Below are 21,983 nucleotides of genomic sequence, written 5' to 3' on the forward strand. Positions count from 1 at the left end.
AGCTGGGATCAGAGCCTGTGTTAGAAAGGTTGAACTTTCATCCTCCAGCTGGGGAACCTTGAGGGATTTCCCACTGGGTAGCCACACAATTGCCTGTACCTTGGAGAGTGATAACTATGGAGTGAACACCAGACTCCAGAAACCCAGAGATGCCCTGTGGGTGGTCCTTAGTAGCACCTTGCAGTTTCCAGCACACTTCTTTGTGAGTATTTGAGGACTTCCCGAGTTCTGAGCGGATGACCGCCACAGCAAAGCCTAGCAGGGAGTAGTTGCTCCGGCCTCTCTCCCTGCCGCCCTCCCCCGACTTACCTGCCTGGCTTCTGGCCTGCCCTCCCCAGGTCCGCGCAGAACTGCTTCGGGAACGCGTGCAGCAGCTGGAGGCCCAGGAGGCCCGCTTCGCGGAGTCCCTCGTCTCCCTGCAGTTCCAGAAGGCGGCCAGGATGGCCACGACCCTGTGGGCGTACACCGCCCTCCTGAGCATCCAGGACTTGCTCCTGGAGGAGCTGAGCGAGTCCGAGACCCTGACAAAGTTGGCCTGCGAGCAGATCCTGGGGTCACACAGCCCGGTGAGTGCGGGGCTCGGGAAGGAAGAGGGATGGAGCCTGCGCCACATCTGTGGGTTTGTGGGTTCATCCTCGTGTGCTCTCCTGGCTCCCTCTCTGTCAAGTGAGTGCTCGCCTGCCTTGTCTACACTGCAGGGTCACAGGGAGGACTAAGGGAGGTGACTTACAGCTCAAGCCAGCTTGATTTCATTGCCCCCAAGAAGCAAACCTTTTGAGTTTTAACATTTTTAACATTTCCAAGACAGGGCACATCTTACATCCACAACACCAGGATGGTCATCCATAGACCTGTAAAAACAGCATGGCTTTCAGTTAACAGCACCTTAGCTGCGATGAAATACTGGATTGTTGTTTCTTTTTATAATTACACTTATTACCATTATTCCTACATGCTGCATTTTTTGTCAAGGCGTGAGAGGTATAGTCATAAACCGGAAGCTACAGAATCACCTGTTTTGAGGACTAAGCTTAGGTCCTTGATGAGTTGATTTTAGAACTTCCTATGTTATTATAATTCCTCTAGAGAGGAAAAGGAACCCATGCTTACTGGGTGCCAAGTACGTGCAGCCAAGCACGAACAGGCTGTGAATGGACACTCTCGGGTAAGCATTAATCATTCTTAATCACACATCTCAAAATGCCCCTTTAAGCACGAATGATTATAAGTAGCAATCTTCTGCTGCTCTACCTTTATGCTCTCTGTCACACATGATATTACTTAATTATCGAGCTGGGTTGTGAAGTGGGTCCTGCTATGATGTTCAGTTCTCGGGTAGAGAAATTGAGATTTGGGCAGGTGGCCGGTCAAGTTCTTTGTAAAGTCCACGTGGCTAATAAAAGCCAGGAGCGGAGTGCAATCTGTTTCTGACTTCAACCCACTAGGTCATGTTCATGGACTATCCCCGTTGATCTCGCCAGTGGGGGTTGCCATCATTCCTTTTTTAAAAATCATAAATAACATGAGGTTCTGAAGAGTCCTGAACTGTTTTTCCCATAAACATTTTGCACCCTGCATTATGTCAAATGTTTTTAAGGATAGAAAGAAGTGGAAATGTTGGTATTTCTGCACAAAACATTCAGATGCTGGATAAATAAAAATAAACCTACATCTTAATGCTTTGCGAGTTCACAAGAGAATGTGGAGAATCCCCAAAGGTCAGGGATATCCCGGGGAAAGCAAATCCAGAGGCTCAGATCCTGGGGCAAAGACTGAAATCTGCAACCCAGGGATTTGGGGTTCATTTGAGGGAATAGGAGATGAGACTGAGGGTGTCCTGAAGAAGTAGAACACCCAGTGAGGTGTGAGAGGAAAAAGCCACCTGCTGTCAAAGGAGCCACCTTTGACAGGGAAATCTGTCCTTTTCTGGCCCTGCTCCAGAGCACTGGGGGGAGAGTGAGAGGGGGGAGGGGAATCTCCCTGGTGAATTTTTTTTATTATGTTAATCACCACACATCACATCATTAGTTTTTGATGTAGTGTTCCATGATTCATTGTTTGCATATAACACCCAGTGCTCCATACAGAATGTGCCCTCTTTAATACCCGTCACCAGGCTAACCCATCCCCCCACCCCCTCCCCTCTAGAACCCTCAGTTTGTTTTTCAGAGTCCATCGTCTCTCATGGTTCGTCTCAGCCTCCGATTTCCCCCCCATTCCTCCCCTACTGCTATCCCCTTCTTTTTTTTTTTTTTTTTTGCATATAATGTATTATTTGTTTCAGAGGTACAGGTCTGCGATTCATCAGTCTTACACAATTCACAGTGCTCACCATACATAGCACATACCCTCCCCAAAGTCTATCACCCAGGCATTGTTTTTTTTTTTTTTTTAAGATTTTATTTATTTGTCAGAGAGAGAGAGAGCACAAGCAGGGGGAGAGGCAGGCAGAGGGAGAGGAAGAAGCAGGCTCCTCACTGAGCAGGGAGCCCGATGTGGGACTCGATCCCAGCACCCTGGGATCACAACCTGAGTCGAAGGCAGACGTTTAATTGACTGAGCCACCCAGGCGTCCCTCCCCTGCAAATTTGTAGTCAAAGGCTTCTGTTGGTATGAGGAAGGAATCCCAAAATACTTTAGCTCTCCAGTCAGGAAATCTCCCAAGGCAATAAATTAAATTAAAATGGTTCTAGGATGGATGACTACTCCAGTGCATGGCCAAAGCAAAAGCAGATCCTCTCCAGAGAAAAATATTCTCAATCTGGGCAACTCGGGATTTTCACAGATTAATTTCACCCAAATATGAGTTCTCAATTAAAATTAGAAGTCCCCAAACACATGAGCAAGACAAGATGACATATATATAGGAGAAACAAACAAACAAAAACCCCAGTAGATTAAAATCCCTAAAGATGTTAAGTGCTCAGATCATCAGTGTAGAATATAAAATAATGATTTATGAAATCATTTAAAAAATCAAAGGTAGTACTGAAATGACTTTAAAGTTTTCATTCATATGGAGAGCAGAGCGATTCTAAACTTGCATGTATGTAATAAGCAACCCAAAATAATGAAAGAAAACTTGACAAAACAGCAGGGAGAAGTTGAGAAATCTGTCACAGTAGTGGGGGATTTCAGCACACCCCTCTTTCTGCGGTTGATCAGACGAGACACATTTAAAGATACTGATGAACTAATTAACCCATTAACCAACCTGTATTTAATGTCTGCCCACAGAATTTTACAGCCAGCAATTAACAAATACATATTCTTCTTCAGCACACATTGGAACAGTTACAATTAAGTTATACAATATTATTTGACCACCTTTTTGAAAAAGAACAATTAAGCTTGAATCCATTTACGAAAAGATTAGTACTCAAAGTCCATACTTTGAAAGTTTTAAAACTTACTCCTGAATAATTCATTGGTCAAAGAAATGATAATGGAAATTTTTTAAAATGTAGAACATAAAAATAATGTAAATACAACATATTAAAATGTGTGGGATTTTGCTAAAGTCGTTTTTTAGCTCTAAGGAAAATTAATGCCCTAAACTTATATTAGAGAAGAAAAGCTTACGATTAAGATCATATAAAAAACTAGAGGGGAACAATGACAAATATGTCTGTAGAAAGAAGGAAGGAAGATCACATAAATAAAATAAGAAAAAGACTACCAAAAGCCAACCAAACAAAACCATGATAGAAAAGATCAGTAAAGTGAAAAGTTGAATTTTCTGAAAAAAAAAAAAGGCTAATAAAATACACAAAGCTCCGACATGAGTGACCATATGAAATAGAGATGAGGGACCAGTAAATAATAAAAAGCAACATAACTATACATGCAGTAGAGTTTTACAAAATGAAACTCTATGAACAATTTCATGTAGATGAATTTGAAAACTGAAAGGAAATGGAAAACTTTCTAGAAAATTCATCAAAATTGACTCAAGTAGATAAAGTCTGTATATAGTCTTATTACCATGAAAGAAATTGACTCAGTAGTCAAGAAATCTTCTGACACACACACAAAAGCACGCATCCCAATAGTTTTACAGGTGAGCCCCAACAGAGTTCTGCAGTCTCATCTACAAATTATTCCTGATGTTAGAAAACTAAGGACTATTCCTTATTTTATGAAGCTCAGCTCACCCTGACCAAAACCAGATGTAAGTCGTATGAGGAAGAACAATTACAGTTCACCCTCTCTTGTAAGCATAGATGTTCACTATATTACTAACGTAACTTGGCCATCCATAAAATAATTAGTACATTACTAACTAAATTAATTAATTTAGTTAATTTAGTAATTACTAAAATAATTAGTACAGCACAGCCAGGTTGAGGTTTTCCCAGGAATATAAGGTTGGTGTAACTTTAAAACCTCCATTTACAAAGTTGACCATGTTAACGGATTAAAGGAGAAAAGAAAAAACTCCGTATGATCATTTCAGTATAACCAATCAAGTATTTTATCGAATTCAACACCCACCCAAGATGAAAACTTCTCAGCAAATTAATGACGGGGGAAACCTGCACTGGGTATTTACCCAAAGTCCACAGCAAGTGTGAGTGAGAGGTGATGGGCGTGGGGGTGGGCTGGCCCCGAATTATAGGTGAAGGACAGGAGGGGCAGGTCAAGGTTGTGTATCAATTAGGGGCAGAGGAGACACAAGGAGCTGGTGGTGTCCAGCTCACAGTTTACCTGCTGCCCCTCGAGGGCCCTGGACAACCCCTCAGCTCAGCCCTGAGATACCTCGTGGCTCTTTGTACTTAAAACCGCCCTGATTTCTGTCGTCACTGGGTGGTACGACACTTACATTTGCAGTTTTATCTCACAGCCTTTTTGAGTAACATCAAAGCTTCCTTATTCTTGACTGTGTTTGGAAGAGTTCTGTGACCTGAACTGGGAGAGACTGCTCAAAGTCACATGTAGTATTGAGTTGGTGGAAACGCAGCTAGTGTTTTCTCGATTTGCATTTTGGAGGGAAGACAAACCTGTGGTTTGGCTCGAGATTCTAGATTTTCATTCCACAGTTTGATCATTCTGTGAAAACCGCTTTCCCATTGTGAACGGGCTTTTAAGCTGTTAGACATTTAGGGGAATTAAAAAAGCATGAAATGAAATGCTTTGGAAGAAAGGGCTCGTGAGAGAACCATATCGAGCGCACCTCCTTGGATGAAAGATTTAGACTCCTCTTGTGAAATGGGAACATGGGCAAGGCATAACTAAATCATGGGGCCAAGCGGCATAATGGGCAAAGCTACGGAGGATGGACTTCCTTATAATGGATAAAGGGACCGGGGACCGACTATACCCACGGTATCCGCCCTGTAGATCCACTGTTCCAAGCCTGAACCCAGGGTCTTCCTCTGCTCTTCCTCTGGTTTACTGCCCACTTGCTGTTAGTCACCCAGTCTGTGGATTCTTCCTGAACTTTTGTCCTCACTTCTGACTTTTGCTGGCCCAGCTTTGCTGCTGATGAATCCAGATGTGAAAAAGAAAAATAACACTAATAGTAAGTTGCTTCCTTTAATCGGGCTCTCATTAAGTCCAAAGCATCGTGGGAAGGGTTTGAACCTTCTGTCAAGCCCATGATGCTTTGATACCCATTCTACAGATGAAGGAGGGAGGCTCAGGAAGGTTTCGGCATTGCACCAAGCTCCCGTCCCTGGAAAGCAGAGCCTGTGCCTTCTGCAAAGCCTGGCTCCTGTCCTCACATCAGTTTCCCTCTGCCTACTCTGGCCCCCTCTACACTGCAGCCCGAGGAGTCTCTCTGAAAAACAGAAACGATCATTGACAGCCCCACCCTCAACTCTGGATTATTTAAAACCCTCTCCTTCACTACTCTCAGAGGGACCCCGCATTTCAACCCCCGGACCTTCTCGCTGCTCCTGCACCCTTGAGCGACGTTCAGGCCTCCGATCCTCTGAATTACCTCTGCCTCGCTTCTGCTTCACCCCTTTGCAAGCTCATATCCATATTTTGAGACAAGCCAAATGTTGCCTCCTCTGTGAAGCCATCCATGATTCCCTCGGGCAGAGTTGGTCTCTTTTCAGCTTTGTGCTCACACACCCTCCCTCCCGAATCTCTGCGATAGCAGGTGATGGCTGTTACTATCACTATAACTATAAGGCTGTCGTCCACGCTAGACTCTGAGTTCCCACAGTCCAGGGGCCATGTCTCATTCACCCCTGATCACTTTTGCCCAATAAAAGGCCTGGAACTCTCTGCCAGTCTATCATCTCATTATCTATCCGTCTAACCGTTCATTCAACCTATACCTACGGAGTGCTTACCAGAGACAGCAGAGCTGAGGGATGGGGCCCAGAATCAGAGAAACCTGAAATCACTCCTCACTGAGGCTCCTGTGCAGATTTACGACTTCAGGAGTTTGACCAGTACTCTCTGTGCCTCAACCACCGTATCTATAGAATGGGATAATAACACATTTCTACCTTGTGCTGAATCGAGTCTAGCAGTACATGCTAGCCGACGTTATTATTATGAATAATCAAGACGATGATGCTGATCGTGACTGTTCTTTCTTCTGTGAGCCAGGCCCTGGGCTCCCTGTTGGAGAGAGGGGTGGACAGGACAGCTGTGGTCCCGGGCTCCCTGCCCTCAGCAATGAAACTGCAGTGAGGAGAGTTCCAGAATCAGGCCTTGGAATTCCACTCGTGCAAAGTGGCAGGTGGCTGCACGGGGTGTGGAAGGAGTCTGGGGGCCAGGCTGGCCTCTGGGGGAATGTGCTGACAGCGGTCACAACCTGCAGGACACATTCCCATCTCATTTCCTGTTCTCAGCCAGGACTCGCCTGGTCTTGGAAAAAACGTGTGCTCTCTGTGCTCTACTCATGCTTTGGAGACACTGGCAGCTGTGGGTTCAAGCCTGCCTTCCCCACACAGTGGTCAGGGCTGGCCAGCGAGAGTTTGAGATCAGTGAGTGGTGCACGACTAGGCTCCGGGTGTGCTGACAGAACGCGCTGTCAGAAACTCATTAGCTGTTGCGAGCTCTGTGTTTGGTTATGTTTTCCTTTGGGATCCTGCAACAAGATGGATGGTCGTAATTAGAAACGTCCATGTGTTAGAAGGCCCTGTTCAAAAGTGTTCAAAGGCTTCCATGGCCCTGGGGGCAAAACCCAAATGCTCAGCACACGATGGCCTCGGTTTCCCTCTCTGGCCCCCTTTTCTTCACTCTTGGTTCTTGAGCAGTGTTTCTGAGCCATGGGGGGCTTTGAGTCTCTTTTGACAATTTGATGTAAGCTTTGGCTCCTTGGCAGAAAGGCAGACTCTTCTGCACTTATTTTAGGAAGATGATGGACTACCATCCTCTAAGGAGCCCATCCGAAGCCCCTTAGGACTAAACCGCAGTTTCACCCCCTGCCCACACTTAGAGCCCTGGCCTATCTGGTGAGTCGTGGGTTCAATATGTCTGCATTCTGCACAGCCTCTTATAGCCAGATTATCTGATTCTATTGGCCCAAGAATGCAGATTTCTTCTGCTTGGTCAATGAGAGGCAGTGTAGCATGATGGTTAAGGACACAAACCCTGGCGTGACCTGGCCTGGCTCAGATTCTGGCTCTGCCACCTAAGAGCTGCATGAGACAGCAAACTACTTTAACTCTTTTGCCTTAATCTCCTCCTCTGTAATGGGGAAAATAAGAGTGTGTATTCCCTAGGGTTGTTACAAGGACTCAATGAGATTCATATATAGTGGGCACTAGGAGCGGTGCCCAGCGTGCTGTGGGTCCCATCAGCGACAACCGTGGTTGCAATGCTTAGGCACAGGCTTCACCCCAGATGGATGAATGTGTGCTGGTGCCTTCACATATTATCAGCGACAGGTGCCATCTGGTGGGCTCGGTGCTGAGCGCTGCAGACACTGAGCTGGAGATGCAGCCCTGTCCCCTGGAGTTCACACTCTAACAGGAGGGTACAGGGACATCAGGCAGCTACAAAGATGGGGCAGTGTCTGAGTTGGCTCAGGCTTCTGGAACAAAACACCATAGCCTGGGGGCTAAAACAACAGACGGTTCTCTCCTAGTTCTGGAGGCTGGAAGTCCAAGATCAAGGCTCCAGCAGTCTGTTGCTGCTGAGAGCTTTCTTCCCAGCCTGCAGACAGCCACTTTCTTATTGAGTCCTCACCTGGCAGAGAGTGGGGGTCCTGGTCTCTCTCTTCCACGCCTTAGAAGGACACTAATCCCATCATGGGGCCCCACCTTCATGACCTCATCTAAACTCAGCTGCCTCCCCAAAGCCCCACTCCCAAATCCCATCCTGCTAGGGATGAAGGCCTCAACATAGGAATTGTGAGGGGCTGCAGACATTCTGCCCGTCTGTGACGGGCATACACAGGGGAGGGTGAGTGGGCGCCTTCAGAGAGGGAGTCTGCACTGTCCCAGGACCTGAGGGGCCCTTCCCTGCAGAAGTTCTTGAGCCAGGGCTCGAAAGGAGACTCGGGAGTAGCCAGGCAAACAGAGGAGGGCCCTGCAGGTGGTGGGAGCCGCGTGTGCGAAGGCAGGGAGGCGTGAGAGGTCGCGGCGTGGCCTCCTTGCGCTATTTGGTACAGCTGGACAGGGGACGCGGGCAAGAGCGGACCATGCCAGGCCCAGGAGGTCTGATTTAATCTGTGGACCCCTCACCTTCTGTGCACAGGAGCTCCAAGAGCTGGAGAGGAAGCTGGAAGACAAGCTGGCACACCAGGAGGCAGTCCAGCTACAGCGGGCTCTGGCGAGTCGGCAGCAGTGGGCTGGGGACGAGCCCGGGCTTCTGGCAGAGCCTGAGGATGCAGATTCTGGAAGGCACGTCTCTGCTGTCCTGCAGCAGGCCCTGAGCCAGGGCCGGAAATTACTGGAGCGCCACCAGCAGAGGTGAGCCCAGTGCCCGGCGGTGGCGCCGTGTGGGATGGGTCCTCTGCAGGCCTGGGGGCCCCTGGCCTCTCCACTCAGCTGGACACCGCCCCCGGCTGTCACGCTCTTGTCTGAGGCGTCCTCCCAGTGCTCAGACACCAGCTGCTGACTTAGGAGCACACTTCTTCCCTGACATCTAACTATACTTTGGTTTATTTTCTTTGTAAGATCATTGAGGTTTTCACTGAACATATTTTTTTAAGCTTTTTATTTTTAAATAGTTGTAGACTCACAAGAAATTTCAAAAATAGTGCAGGGAAGGTCCATGTGCCCTTCATCCCGCCTTCCCCAGTGGTAACATCGTACATAATCATAGCGCTTTGTCCAAACACCAGTGCGATGCAGTGAATACAGATCTTAACTCAGATCTCACCGTGAACACAATAGTCCATATCCTGCTTTTATAAAATTATAAAACAGACAGAACCCCCATCTTTTGTTAGGGCTGTTCTTTGCATTCTTCTTAATTAACAGACAATTATCCTTTGCCCAGGGCATTAAGAACTCTTAGAAAACGTACTTTTAACGACTCCTAGTTTTCCACTGGGAATATAACGTTGATGTGGAAAGGACGGGGTACAAACTAGAGACGTGGTGTGATTATGGTTTTGAAAACACATGTGCACAAACTAATTAGCAGCAAAGAGACTCAGTTGTAATGGATGTGACTTCTGGGTGGTGAGTTTACAGGTTATTTTAATGTATTTGATTATGCTTTCCTGGAACTACAACATTAAAGTGCAGTTCTGCTCCACTGAACTAATTGTATGAGAGGCTGGATCTCATAAAAAAGGCCCGGAGACGCCAACCTGGTTTACACCAGGATTTTCGGGTATATGACCCTCTTGCATGCCTCATGCTTCGTGGTGGAAATCGCTCACAAGAAAAGCTTTTGACATGAGTTTCTGGTTGTGTTAGCCGACAAGAATGCAGGGTGGATCATCCATGGCGCCACCTCTATCAGCTAAGGGACCAGGTAGGCTGTAGACCCTCTCACATGGAAGTCAGAAGGCCTGAGGGGGACCCCCACGTGGAAAGGCGCCACCAGCCTCTGTGGCCGGAGCTGGGACCAGGCTGGGAACATGGTTCTGGGTCTGCTTCCACACGGGGGGGGCACATGGTGGGCGAGGACTTGAGCATGACAACAGCCCCGAGAGTTTTCCAAGTAGGACCACCAATGGCCCAGCAAAGCCACAGAAATGTCTCCATACAGCTCCCACAAAACTTCTCCCTTTGAAGAGCCCTCTGTCCTGGTGGGCCTCCGTAATACGATATTTGCAAAAGAAATGTTCTAGAACAAGAAGAGATACGCCTCTTCTGGTCATCTCTTTCAATAGATTTTTAAAAATATACAGATGAGATTTGTGATTGTTATTTAAATAACTAGATGGTCTTCTCCTGGGATCATGTTATAACCCAAAGTGGACTCACATAGATTTTGTCTGCACTCCAGTTGGAAAGAGGAGCGAGACCACAGCGTCGTGCTGGAGGACTGGCTGGAGAATGTGGAGTTCGACACCTTTGCAACCCTGTACAGCCAGGTGAGGACCCGTCAGCCGTGTCGTGGGCCGGCTCTCCTCAGAGTGCACGTGTCCTCACCTGTGGCATGGGCGGGGTGACAGCGGGACCCGGGCAGCTGCTGAGTGGATTGCTGACAAGCGCCTGGCACCAGGCCAGCAGGCAGAGGACATTCCCGTCAGGCCCAGGGGCAGCAACAGTGATGGTCCTGGTCAGCCTCTTTTCTGAGACTCGCCAGGCACCCAGACGTGTTTCCTCTTCTCTGATTGATGCGAGTTTAACATGCACAGAGGGGGCTCTGCCAGGAACAAAGCTGGCCACTGAAATCAGGTTTCACTCTCTTTAAATGCTCTAGCCATTCTGTTTCATGCCACTGCGCATTCCCTTTAAAGCAAGATACTTTCTCATTCCCGCACGAATAACATGGGAAGGGGGTGCCCCTTAAGAAATGAATGGCACTAACCCAGTGAGGCAGGTTCCCTGTGCTGTGGGAGAGGCCGGGACCCCAGACCCATTCCTCTCGGAACTCCTCTCTTTACCCCCTCGAGGCTCCAGGGTGACTGCAGCCTTTTGTAGACAAGGTGGAGTCCCCTTGACTTCAAAGACCCTGACATCCTCTGAAGAGGCTTTGCTCATGAATAAATATTCACTGTGCTTCTAGTAAGCAGCAAGGGCTGTCTTGCACTGGGATTTCAGTAGTAAACACAAGGGATAAAGTCCATGCCTCCAGGAGCTGATATTCTAGTGGGGAGAGCAGGCAGTCAACAAAATAAATAAATAAACTGAATAGTATTTGATGTTTTGATGTGCATTATGATCTCATTTTTATAGTTATGTCCATCTATCCATCCATCCACCCACCTATCCATCCATCCACCTGTCCATCCATCCATCCATCCACCCACCTATCCATCCATCCATCCATCCATCCCATCCATCCATCCATCCCCCATCCATCCATCCCCCATCCATCCATCCCCCATCCATCCATCCCCCATCCATCCATCCATCCATCCATCCATCCATCCATCCATCATCCATCCCCATCCATCCATTCCCCCATCCATCCCCCATCCATCCATCCATCCATCCATCCCTCATCCATCCATCCATCCATCCATCCCTCATCCATCCATCCATCCATCCATCCACATATATGTCCAGAAAGATGCTTGGAATGGTGCTTGCCCAATATTACTGATAATTATTTCTGGATAAAGGCATTTGGAATAATTATTTTAACATTCATCTTTGTGCTTTTCCTCATTGCTGAAATTCCTTAAAATTTAAACAGATTAAAATTAAAACAACAGAAATCCATGCAGGAAGGAGGGAAAGGGTCCTTGTATAGAGGGAGGCAGGAGCAGGCACAGGGAGAAGGCAGGGCCGTGTGACCATGGTGGAGGCAGAGGATGAGCCCCCTTGACACCCTGACTTTGGCCCAGTGGAAGTGGCTTCAGACTTTTGTCCCCAGAGTGCAGGAGAAGAAAGGCATGTTGCTGTCTGTGTCTCACCAGCGTGGGACCGTTCCACACATGGCAGTCATTCTATTCTCACGGGAGCCTCTGCCGTGGGTGGTATAGTTACCCCACTTCATAAATAAGGAAGCTGAGCACAGAGAGAAAGAAGGGCGTTGTCCCAGGACACACAGTGTTCTTTCTGTGCAGTGGGTCTGGAGGCCAATCGAGGCTTTCCAGAGTGCAGAACCCATACTCACTCATTTTTTTAACCTCTTATTTTGAAACACTTTTAGATTCCAGGAAGTTACAAAGCTAGTATAGAGAGTTCTAGAACCCCACCCCATGTTTCACTCAGTTTCCCCCCATGGTTGCCTCTTACAAGTTCTAGCACTGTATCAATGTATGACATTGGTTACAAAATGTGTGCTTGGTTCTGTGTCAGTTCATCACGTGTAGACTCACGTAACCAGCACCATAAGCAAGATACAGGACTGTTCCATCGGCACAAAGACCTGCCTTGCGCCGCCCCTTTCCAGGTGCACCCACTCCTCTCCCATCCCTGACCCCCGGCAACCAGAACGCTCTTCTCCATGTCCGCATCTTGTCAGTTCTGGAAAGAAAGACACAGAACTCTGATAGGATGTGACCTGTGGAGACAGGCTCTTCCCACGCGGCACCCATCCAGGTGTGCCCAGAGCCTAGCTTCCTCAACCATCTGCTGGTCCGGGGACATTCCAGTTGTTGGCTAAGCTGTTGCTGTTTGCTCCAAGCAGGAGAGGAAAAGCCTCACCAGTTGGCCCTGCTGCTGGCCCGAGGTGCGGCTCTGGTGCGTGTGTTGAGAGCAGTCGGGAGGACGGATGAAGGGTTTGGATGCACTGCAGTGAGCCGGGGTTGCTGACCACACAGATTTTTCTTGACAGCTCTGTGAATTTGGGGATGTGTTTCCATGACCGAGCTGCTAAAATATTTATCTCCGTGGGACAAACCGTCCTAAGACTGTCTCGTCCATTAAAACGTGTCGTTTATCAAGGTGAGAGCAGTGAGGTCACGAGCTTCCCGTTAACCCCTCTAGGAGCTGAGACTGGCGTCGTACCTGTCCAGGCTGGCGATGGTGCCAGGGGGCACGCTGCGCCGGCTCCTGAGCGTGGCTCTGCCCGCGGCCTCGCAGTCTGAGCTCCTGGCCGCGCTGGACCCGGGCAGCCAGAAGCATCCGGACCACACGGTAGAGACTGAGGGTGGCGGGGAGCAGGCCGACCTGGGCAGGAGGAGGTGAGTGCGGCATCGGGCTGCTTTTAGGGAAGAGTTGGGGGGATTCCATCATGAAGGGAACACAAGCAGGGAGGAAGCAGGACCCTGCAGGCCCACCCTACTGGTCGGCACTTCATTGCTCCGGGAGCAAAGGACATCCAGACCGGTGGCCAGGAACCCTTTTTAAGTCATGGGAGGCCTAAGAATTTTGTTCAGACTTTCATCTTCGTCACCAATTTATTTTTCAAGTAGAATCTTAAGAAAATATTTCCCCTCCCATAAATGTCATACACACACATTAAAGGAAGTGTAAAAAATACATACAAGGAAAAAGAAGAAAAAGGAATGTCCTGAAGATGATCTGTGACTGTCTGAAGATAGATTTCAGACTATCTGAAGAAAATGGCTGAGAGCATTTTCTTACAATTCTTCGTCCAGAATGTGTTTCTGGGTTTGATTCTTATTTATTGCTGGGTTTTATGAGTGTGTTTGGTGTGTGCATGTGTGTGAGTGTGTGTAAAACCCATACGAACATCTGCGTGTGTAGTAATCCCAGCATATACAGCCTCGCATCCTGCTCCTCAGAACCTTACAGCACAGGGAGTTTGCTTATTTCCTTCTGACTCTTGTCCATGTGCGGACCTCGTTCTCTGCAATAATTATCACACCATTTAGGCTCTATTCCCTGCTGTTTTATGAATTTCAAATTCATACGTGGCAGTTATTGAAACCCCTTCATAGGTACTGTTGTTAACGACTGTGTAATATTCCACGGAGGAGTGTAGCATAGTGGGTGCAACCGTTACCCTCTGACGGGACGTTCGGTTTGGATTCATTTTTTTCCTCGATTACGGATAATGCTGCCTAGATACTTTGCTTTAGAAGCAGGTTCCGGGTGTGAATTTGGTCATCAAAGGCTCTAAATTTATAAGGAAAGGCAGGAAACAGGTGTGGAGTGAGTGGGTGTGGGAACAGCAGCTGGGCCACTTGAGAATAGAGTTTGGGGGGGACGAGGTAGCCAGAAAAGCCACAACCACACATGAAAAGAGTGTTGACCGCCAGGCCGTGAAGCCAGCCTCCGCCACCAGGGCCCACGAGTCGGCTAAAGCGGCATGACTGCGCTCGCAGACGTGTAGGTACATGATTTTCCTGAGAAAGGGGGCAGTGTCTTTATATCAGGGTCACAAGGGGTCCCTGACTCAAAAAGGTAAGAAGCACTGCTAGGGGGGAAGAGTAGGGCTGGGTGAGAGGCAGGGTGGGACGTGGGAACAGCCGCGCAGTAGGGGTGGGAGTCCACGGGGTGTGGTCAGAGGGCTGAGCCTGGGCGTGGGCAGGCCTGGGTGCGTGTGTTCAGGGGATGAGTATGAGCATGGTCAGGACCGGGTAGGTGCTGTCAGAGGGATGGGTGGCTGGGTGTGAGTGTGGTCAGAGGATTGGGTGTGGGCGTGGCCAGATGGCTGGGCGTGGTCGTGGTCAGAGGGGTGGGTGTGGTCAGAGGGCTGGGCGTGGTCAGAGGGCTGGGTGTGGGCGTGGGCAGAGCTGGGCAGGTATCAGAGGGCTGGGTATGGGCGTGGCCAGATGGCTGGGCGTGGTCGTGGTCAGAGGGGTGGGTGTGGTCAGAGGGCTGGGCGTGGTCAGAGGGCTGGGTGTGGGTGTGGGCAGAGCTGGGCAGGTATCAGAGGGCTGGGTATGGGCGTGGGCAGGTGTGGTCAGAGGGCTGAGCATGGGCGTGGGCAGGCCTGGGTGGGTGCAGTTAGGGGAAGAGTATGAGTATGGTCAGGACTGGGAGGGTGCAATCAGAGGGCTGGGTGTGGGCGTGGTCAGAAGGCTGGGTATGGGCGTGGGCCCATATGTATGAGAATGGTAGGTGCTGTCAGAGGGATGGGTGGCTGGGTGTGAGTGTGGTCAGAGGATTGGGTGTGGGCTTGGTCAGAGTTTTGGGTGTGGGCGTGGTCAGAGGGCTTGGCATGGACATGGTCAGACCTGGGCAGGTATCAGAGGGCTGGGTATGGGCGTGGGCAGGTGTGGTCAGAGGGCTGAGCTGGGTGTGGTCAGGCCTGGGTGGGTGCGGTCAGGAGATGAGTATAAGCATGGTCAGGACTGGGAGGGTGCAATCAGAGGGCTGGGTGTGGGCGTGGTCAGAAGGCTGGGTATGGGCGTGGTTGGGCCTGGTGTGGGTGTGGTTAGGGGGGGGTTGGTTGTGGGCAGGGTCAGAGAGCTGCATGCCACAGGGTGGTTTCAGTGCACAGCCAGAGAGGGACACGCAGATATTGGAGGTGACCCTGAAGCAGGAATGTGGCCACCCACGAGGACCTTGTTTACTGGGCTGTGCCTTCAGCCAGCTCAGTTTGGGAGGCTGGTAAGCAGAGATTGCTGATGGACAAGGCAAGAGAACTCAGGGTGGCTGTCACCACGAGTGTGGAGTACGCGCGTGCCATTTCTTTGCCCTGCCTCATGGCCAACTGGACTGGATCAATTCTGGATCTCTAGGCCACCTGCCACAGTCTCCGAGGGCAAGGCAGTCACCACTCCTCTGGCCCAAGCACCTGGTGCCTGGCCACAAGCTCAGGGTCTAGGGTTTCAAGCAACAAAAGCTGCCTAATCTCAGCAAGAAATGGTGTGTGAGGGACCTGTCAAAACCCAGGGAGAGCCAGATGCCCAGGTCCTGGGACGGGCAGGACCAGGAGAGTACAAAAGATACGCTCTCTGAGGTGCTGCCCTCAGAGGACCATTTTCTCTGCCCAAGAGTTCGACTCCTGGGTGAGCGAGCTGGCTCAGCAAGGGAGAGGGTCCGTCTCCACCACCAGCCAGGCAGTGTGAACCAGCTTGGTCAGAGCAGAGAACAGACAGGACTCTGGGTTCCACACTGTCTTTTACTGAACGGACGTGAGCCCAAGGCCCTCTCCTACATGACACTGCAGTGTCCCTTCCCCTACGGGGAGAGTCACAGTCCTTCACGTAGCATTAGGGTTCCTGGGCCAGCCCACCTCCCAAGCTTCTGCTGTGCTATTTCAACTTTCTTAATATATTCATAAAACACTCCTGAGTGCCTACTGTGTCCCTGTTGTAGGCACTAGTGTACCTGGGAGAGTAAGGGGGCGTGGTGGACCCTCCATAAGTTAACACATAGATCGTGTTCCTCCACACATGCTCTGTGTCCTCCCTCTGTAGGGATGTAGGACTCACCTCAAGTGTCCCCACCTCTAGTCAGCCTTCTGCTGTCTGACTGATGTCACCCGTTACCCGGCTCTGACCCCCGGACTGGGAACCCCTTGGGGGCAGAGACTGTATCTTGACCAGAGAAGATTCTCGATCTGTGTGCCTTGAGTGATAGACAGACCATGAAAATGAGTTCTTCCTGTCAGCCCAAGGTCATGTTGAGGGATAGAGTGCCATCGTGCTTTTCAGGAAAAGTCTATTCTAGGAAATATTAAGACCCTCCCTTCTTGCCTTCAGGAAGCACCAGGGCTGGTGGCAAGCCCTGGAAGGCCGACTGCGAGGAGAACTGATAAGCAGAGGACTGGAGAAGATGCTCTGGGCCCGAGAAAGGAAGGAGAGGTAACGTTGGGCACCTGCTCCAGTCAGCTCGGTTGCCTTGAGTGGGACGGGAGGTGAGGGGCCCAGGAACCTGGGAGAGGGTGACTGCAGCCATACCCACATTCCTTCCCGAAAGACCACAGTCTTTACTCACAGTGGACTTAGTTTAGGAGCTGAAGATAAGCCTCTTGCTGTCAGTGGGAGAATGTTCTGTTACCATTTGTTAGCACTTTACTGTATTTATTTTAGCTCATGGCAGTTTTCAAATGGGATGTCCTTAAAGGGAGAGTAAATCCGTATTGCTGTTTGGGGTTTATAGTTTACAAAGCCCTTTGCCACCTACAGCACTGAGCCTCCCACTCTTCCAGAAAGTGGGGATGGTAACACTGGAGCTCAGGGAGGTCAGAGGAAGAGGCGTCAAGCCTGCAGCTGGCAAACAGTGGCCATGGGATTTGGGAGCATCTGACTAACCCCTTTCTTTCCCTAGACTTGCAGGCCAGTGATCTTTCCACTCCATCGAGCACCTTTCTCTTTTAGCTGTGGTCTCTGCACACCTGGGGGTCAGAGGAAAGTCAGGGGCAGGGTAGTTTTAGATTACTACAGTTGACCAAGTGCGTCCAGTGTTTCCCACTGGAAAAGCTTTGGAGAAAGAGTGACGTCCCGTAGGTTCATAACAGGGTAGAAAGTGATCATATCCAGTGCGTGCTCTGGAAACAGTCGATGTCCAAGGGAAGTATGTGACCTGAGTCCTGCCTCTTCCCTAGTTTCTCAGCTACGGTAAAGGTGCTGAGGCCAAACTTCATGAATTGTCCATGTTAACAATTCCGCAGCCATTGATCATAGTCTGGATGTCAGAATTTAGTCCCAAAGAAATTAGATCAGGATTTTGAGCCCAAACCAAGAAAATTAAATTCAAGCTGTATAAATGTGAAGTCCTCCATGAAGGAGCAGAAGTCAGTCCCTCCAGATTGGGATGGGGGAGCAAAGGCACTCCCAGGCTGCACTTACGTGAGTGGAGTGAGTACAGATCAGGAGGAGTACTGGTCCACTCCCCTGGCTCACTCTCCTAGCCTGTGCCCTGCCTGGAGGCTCTTAGAGCTATGGCAGGAAGACGAGAGACTGAATCACACAGAGCTGGGCTGGCATCTTTGCTCAGATTCATACCAGCTGCAAGGGCAGGAGGCAGTGAAGCCTCATCTGCCACATCTGCCCTGGAAGGGTCAGCAAGCCTGTCAGCGACGTCCAGTAGGTGACCCTCAGTGGCATGGCTATGGCATGCACTGCTTGGACACAGAGAGAACCCTGTGGCTTTTAGCTGGTATAGGGCTCTTAGAAGTAGTCCTGGCCATTACCAAGAGCATCCAGGGATTTAGGGGCTGGACCACTCATGGACAGGATTCCCACAATCCTTTTATGGGACATCCCCAAAGATGTCATTTTTCTGTTTCAAACGCAGTTGGCCTGGCCTCTAACTCTTGCTTTGTAGTCAGATCTCATCAGCCTGCTTTGGGTATGAGGCTCACAGGCAGTGACATCCTGGTAAACGCTGAACCATCTGCTGGTAGGGAGAGAGACAGAGACAGATGCTCTGATTTGTAGCATTTCCCAATTTCCATGGTGTACCTACACTGACCAGGGCCAATTTCAAGCTAACAACATGATGACAAGAGGCTTGCAAAACTTCTGCAAAGTTAACAGTCATGAGTCAGGAAGAGTTGTCTGTAGACCCCACTTGCCACAGGCTTCAGCTCATTTCAGGGGCAATCTGATGACCACAGTGTCTTTCATTAAAGTGATACCTGATTGAGGACCTAAGGACCCAAAGTGAGTTCTCCCGGAGAAGTCCATCAGGACACTCAGAAGGGTCAGTTGCCAAAAATGTCAAATCTGATCTTCTGTTCTTTCTTTAGTATATTAAAGAAGACATGTCCCCCTCTCAGAGAGAGGGTGGTATTGCCTGGAAAAGGAAGCTGGCCGCATCTGTCCCTGGAGTCCATCGGAGAACTGGCTGCCGTGCCCATTGTAGGGGCAGAGACCATTGATTTATTAAACACAGGCGAGAAGCTCTTTATATTCAGAAATCCAAAGGAACCAGAGATCTCATTGCATATTCCGCCCAGGAGAAAGAAGAAGAACTTTCTAAATGCCAAAAAGGCCACTTGGGCCTTGGGCATGGACTAGTCCTAAGGAAAGCTCCAGGGAGTCTGAAGACAGAGTTTTCTTTTTCCTCTGCCCGTGTGTGTGTGTGTGTGTGTGTATGTTCATAGTGTACAACTCACAGATGTAAATCACACATGCAGAAGACCAGACACCCCCCCAACACCCACGACTTTCAAGGACTCAGTTTAATCTGGTCTTATGATTTTCCAGAGGGTCTACCCTCCTCAGCATCACGAGGGACAGCCTTGAACCCTTGCTGCCTTCAGTCTCACCTCTCTGCGCATCTGGGGGAGACCCTAGCCCTCAATTCATACCCCTGTAATGTCTGGCTGCATATGGGCTGTGTGTCCAAGTGAAGCTCTTTGTTCCTGCATTTTGTGTTTGTTACATATTCTATTTTTATCAAGGGAACTTTCAAAAATAAATGCATTTTACATAAAGCTCTTCTCGGTGGCACTCGGTTTTGCTTTATGTAGGAATCCTTTATTTTTAGTTACTTCTTGTGTTTTGGCTAGACGTTGTTGTGTTCCACAGAGACTTGCCCTCTATCATTCCAGGGGCCAGAAAATGTGCCAGCCACTGGGGCATATGATCTCCAACTCAAATTGGAGTTACTTCCCCCTTTCATAAATGAGGAAATCCAAAGGCTTAAGATGAGGTGATGTGTGCAAGATCACAAAACCAGTAAGTAGCAGAATCAGGGTTCATACTATTTTTAAAAAAAATTATTTATTTATTTGAGAGAGAGATTGAGAGCACAAGCGGAGGGAGCAGCAGAGGGAGAGGGAGAAGCACACTCTCTACTGAGCAGGGAGCCTGACTTGGGGCCCCAACCCAGGGTCCCGTGATCATGACCTAAGCCAAAGGCAGGAGGGTCAGTTGGTTACCGACTGAGCCACCCAGGCGCCCCCATGGTTCATACTCTTTATGGCCCCAAACCTTCTCCCTTTCTCCCAGACTCGATCAGTGGGCACATTTGCCAACAAACAAACTGCACGCAGGTCCTTGTGTTTCACAGAGTGCTTTTATCTGCTCTGACCCTTTCCACTTTCATAGCAGTGGTTGGGCCAGTGATGTCTCCTTGGGCCTAGACTGGATCATTGCATGAGCTTTTCTAAAAGCCAGGCAAAGAATACAATTGTGGTGCACCTTTCCTAAGGGTAGGAAATGATTGAGAAGGGAATCCTGTCACCAGCAAGGGGAAGACAAGGGACCCTGATGAAGCATCTGCTGCAGGAGAGTCGCTGCTGGACCCTTCCAGCTACTTTAACCCACTTCCAGTCCTCGCTAATACCCCAGCAAGGTGGGCATCACTATTCCCATTTTGCAGCCAAGGAGGCTGAGACACAGAGAGCATAAGTAATTTGCCTGCGATCACACCACCTCCAAGGGAGGGATAGGGTTTTGAAACCAGATCTCCTAACTTTCAAACCCTATCTGCCATGAGACATTTTGTTTGTTGACGACCAGAAGGCCAAGTCTTCTTTATACTTTCCCACCAGCATGCATGCAGCGTGCTGAACAGGGACCTTTGCTGGGGGTCATACTTCTTCCATAATGAGCTGCCACATGGCCATGACACTACATTAATGGATAAGCATGAGCAAGCAGTTCAAGTGTAAAAAAGAAGAGTTGATGGGGCCAGCTTTCCCATCAGAAGATCCGGTGAGCAGAGAGAGGACAAAGAGCAGTGATGTTCACACATAGAGTAGTGGAGTAGAAAATGCATGATCTTTGGTGTAAGATGACTTGAGTTCATCCCACCCCACCACTTGTGAGCTGTGTGTCCCTGGGCAAGTCACCTGACCTTTCTGAGCCTCATGTTCGTCGTCACCAACAAAATGGTGATGAAAATCCCTTGTTGTGATGGTTAGATGAACTGGATCTGTAAAATGCTTGTTGGTGGTGTGGGCCTACCACGTCTGTGTCCTTCTCTTCCCCATCTGACTTTCTAATAATTTCCTGCTTCTACAGCGCTCTGCTAGAATTCTGCATGGTTGAAAACAGATTGCACATAAGGATCTCAAAAAATAGCTCAAAATTATGGGCTGGAGGCTGATTGAAGAGGCTATTAGCAACAACAGGAGGTGCCCAAGCTGTTTAAAATACAGCATTTCAACCTAATAATAACTCCCTATGTTAATAGACAGAGAAAGACAACTATTGATTTACTTTCTCTACTACATGACAAACATGAAGACTGGGGAAAGCTTGTGCTTCTGCAGTCAGGTAGATCAGATTTGAATCCTGGCTGGACAACTTTGGAGCAAGTCACTGTACCACGCTGATCCTCAGCCTCCTCATCTGTAAAGCAGGGATCCTAATACTTACTTACCTTAGAGTTAAGGTGTCATAAAGAATGGAGATATTGGCTATTATGTCCATAGTGTCCAATAAAATATTGGTGTACAATAAATGTAGCTTATTTGTTTTATTATATTTTTACACATTCACAAAATTGAGCTTGATGACTCATTTCATTTCCATTGACACTCTAGGTGAACACAGTGACCCTTCTAGAAGGGGCTGTTCCTACCACAATACATGGAAGCCTACTCATGAGAGAGAAGCTCCAGGGAACTTGGATTGAGAGGACTTCAGTTCAAGTTTGTGTTCTGATATTTATAAGCTTCATGAAATTGAGAAAATGGCTAAACTTCTCTGAATCCCGGCTTCCTGTGGATTCTATTTTCTATGATAAGTTCAGTCTGATTGCGTTGACTGACACAAAAATAAGTAATTGTTAAATGCAAGGGATAAAATAGATATATGAAAATCATGCTGTGGGATTTGGGATTGAGAGCGAACCTGACTGGAGAGATTTGGGAACAGCTTTATGTTTATGACCCCAAATCTTTATCTCCAGATTAGACTTCTTCTTGGACTCCAGACACTTATGTCTACAGCTTGCTGGACATCTCCTCCTGGACACCTCACAGATACCTCAACCACAGCATGTCCATCCCTGAACTCATCAGCTTCCTTGAGTGGATGGTACCAAGCCAGAAACCTATCAGTCATCCTAGACATCTTCCTGTTTCTCAGCCCCCAAATATGATGACCAAATCTTGCTGATTGTATCATTGCATTCGCCTTGACATTTATGCCCTCCTCCACCCCTTCACTCCTGCCCAGGACAGGGTAT

The 21,983-nt window shown here is 48.8% G+C and overlaps 1 protein-coding gene across 7 annotated transcripts in view; it reads left to right on the forward strand.

Annotated features, from left to right (window-relative positions):
- Positions 1 to 19,278, forward strand: part of EVC2 (EvC ciliary complex subunit 2) — a 128,827-nt gene extending 109,549 nt beyond the window's left edge. For 3 of the 7 annotated variants that reach the window (XM_064584253.1, XM_064584255.1, XM_064584252.1), the window contains 6 exons: positions 339 to 566; positions 8,662 to 8,876; positions 10,351 to 10,456; positions 12,966 to 13,162; positions 16,598 to 16,699; positions 18,589 to 19,278. In XM_064584253.1, the coding sequence (XP_064440323.1) occupies positions 339 to 566; positions 8,662 to 8,876; positions 10,351 to 10,456; positions 12,966 to 13,162; positions 16,598 to 16,699; positions 18,589 to 18,859 (1,119 nt within the window). In that variant the 3' untranslated portion in view covers positions 18,860 to 19,278. Of the gene's footprint in view, positions 1 to 338; positions 567 to 8,661; positions 8,877 to 10,350; positions 10,457 to 12,813; positions 12,924 to 12,965; positions 13,163 to 16,597; positions 16,700 to 18,588 lie in introns of all 7 variants that reach the window. The other 4 variants (XR_010409272.1, XR_010409273.1, XM_064584254.1 and 1 more) reach the window with 4 other exon arrangements.
- The last annotated feature ends 2,705 nt before the right edge of the window (positions 19,279 to 21,983 follow it).

The sequence above is a fragment of the Mirounga angustirostris genome, unplaced genomic scaffold, assembly GCF_029215605.1.
Source record: "Mirounga angustirostris isolate CCGP_5_RB_7025 unplaced genomic scaffold, mMirAng1.0.hap1 SCAF_2, whole genome shotgun sequence".
Classification (NCBI taxonomy): domain Eukaryota; kingdom Metazoa; phylum Chordata; class Mammalia; order Carnivora; family Phocidae; genus Mirounga; species Mirounga angustirostris.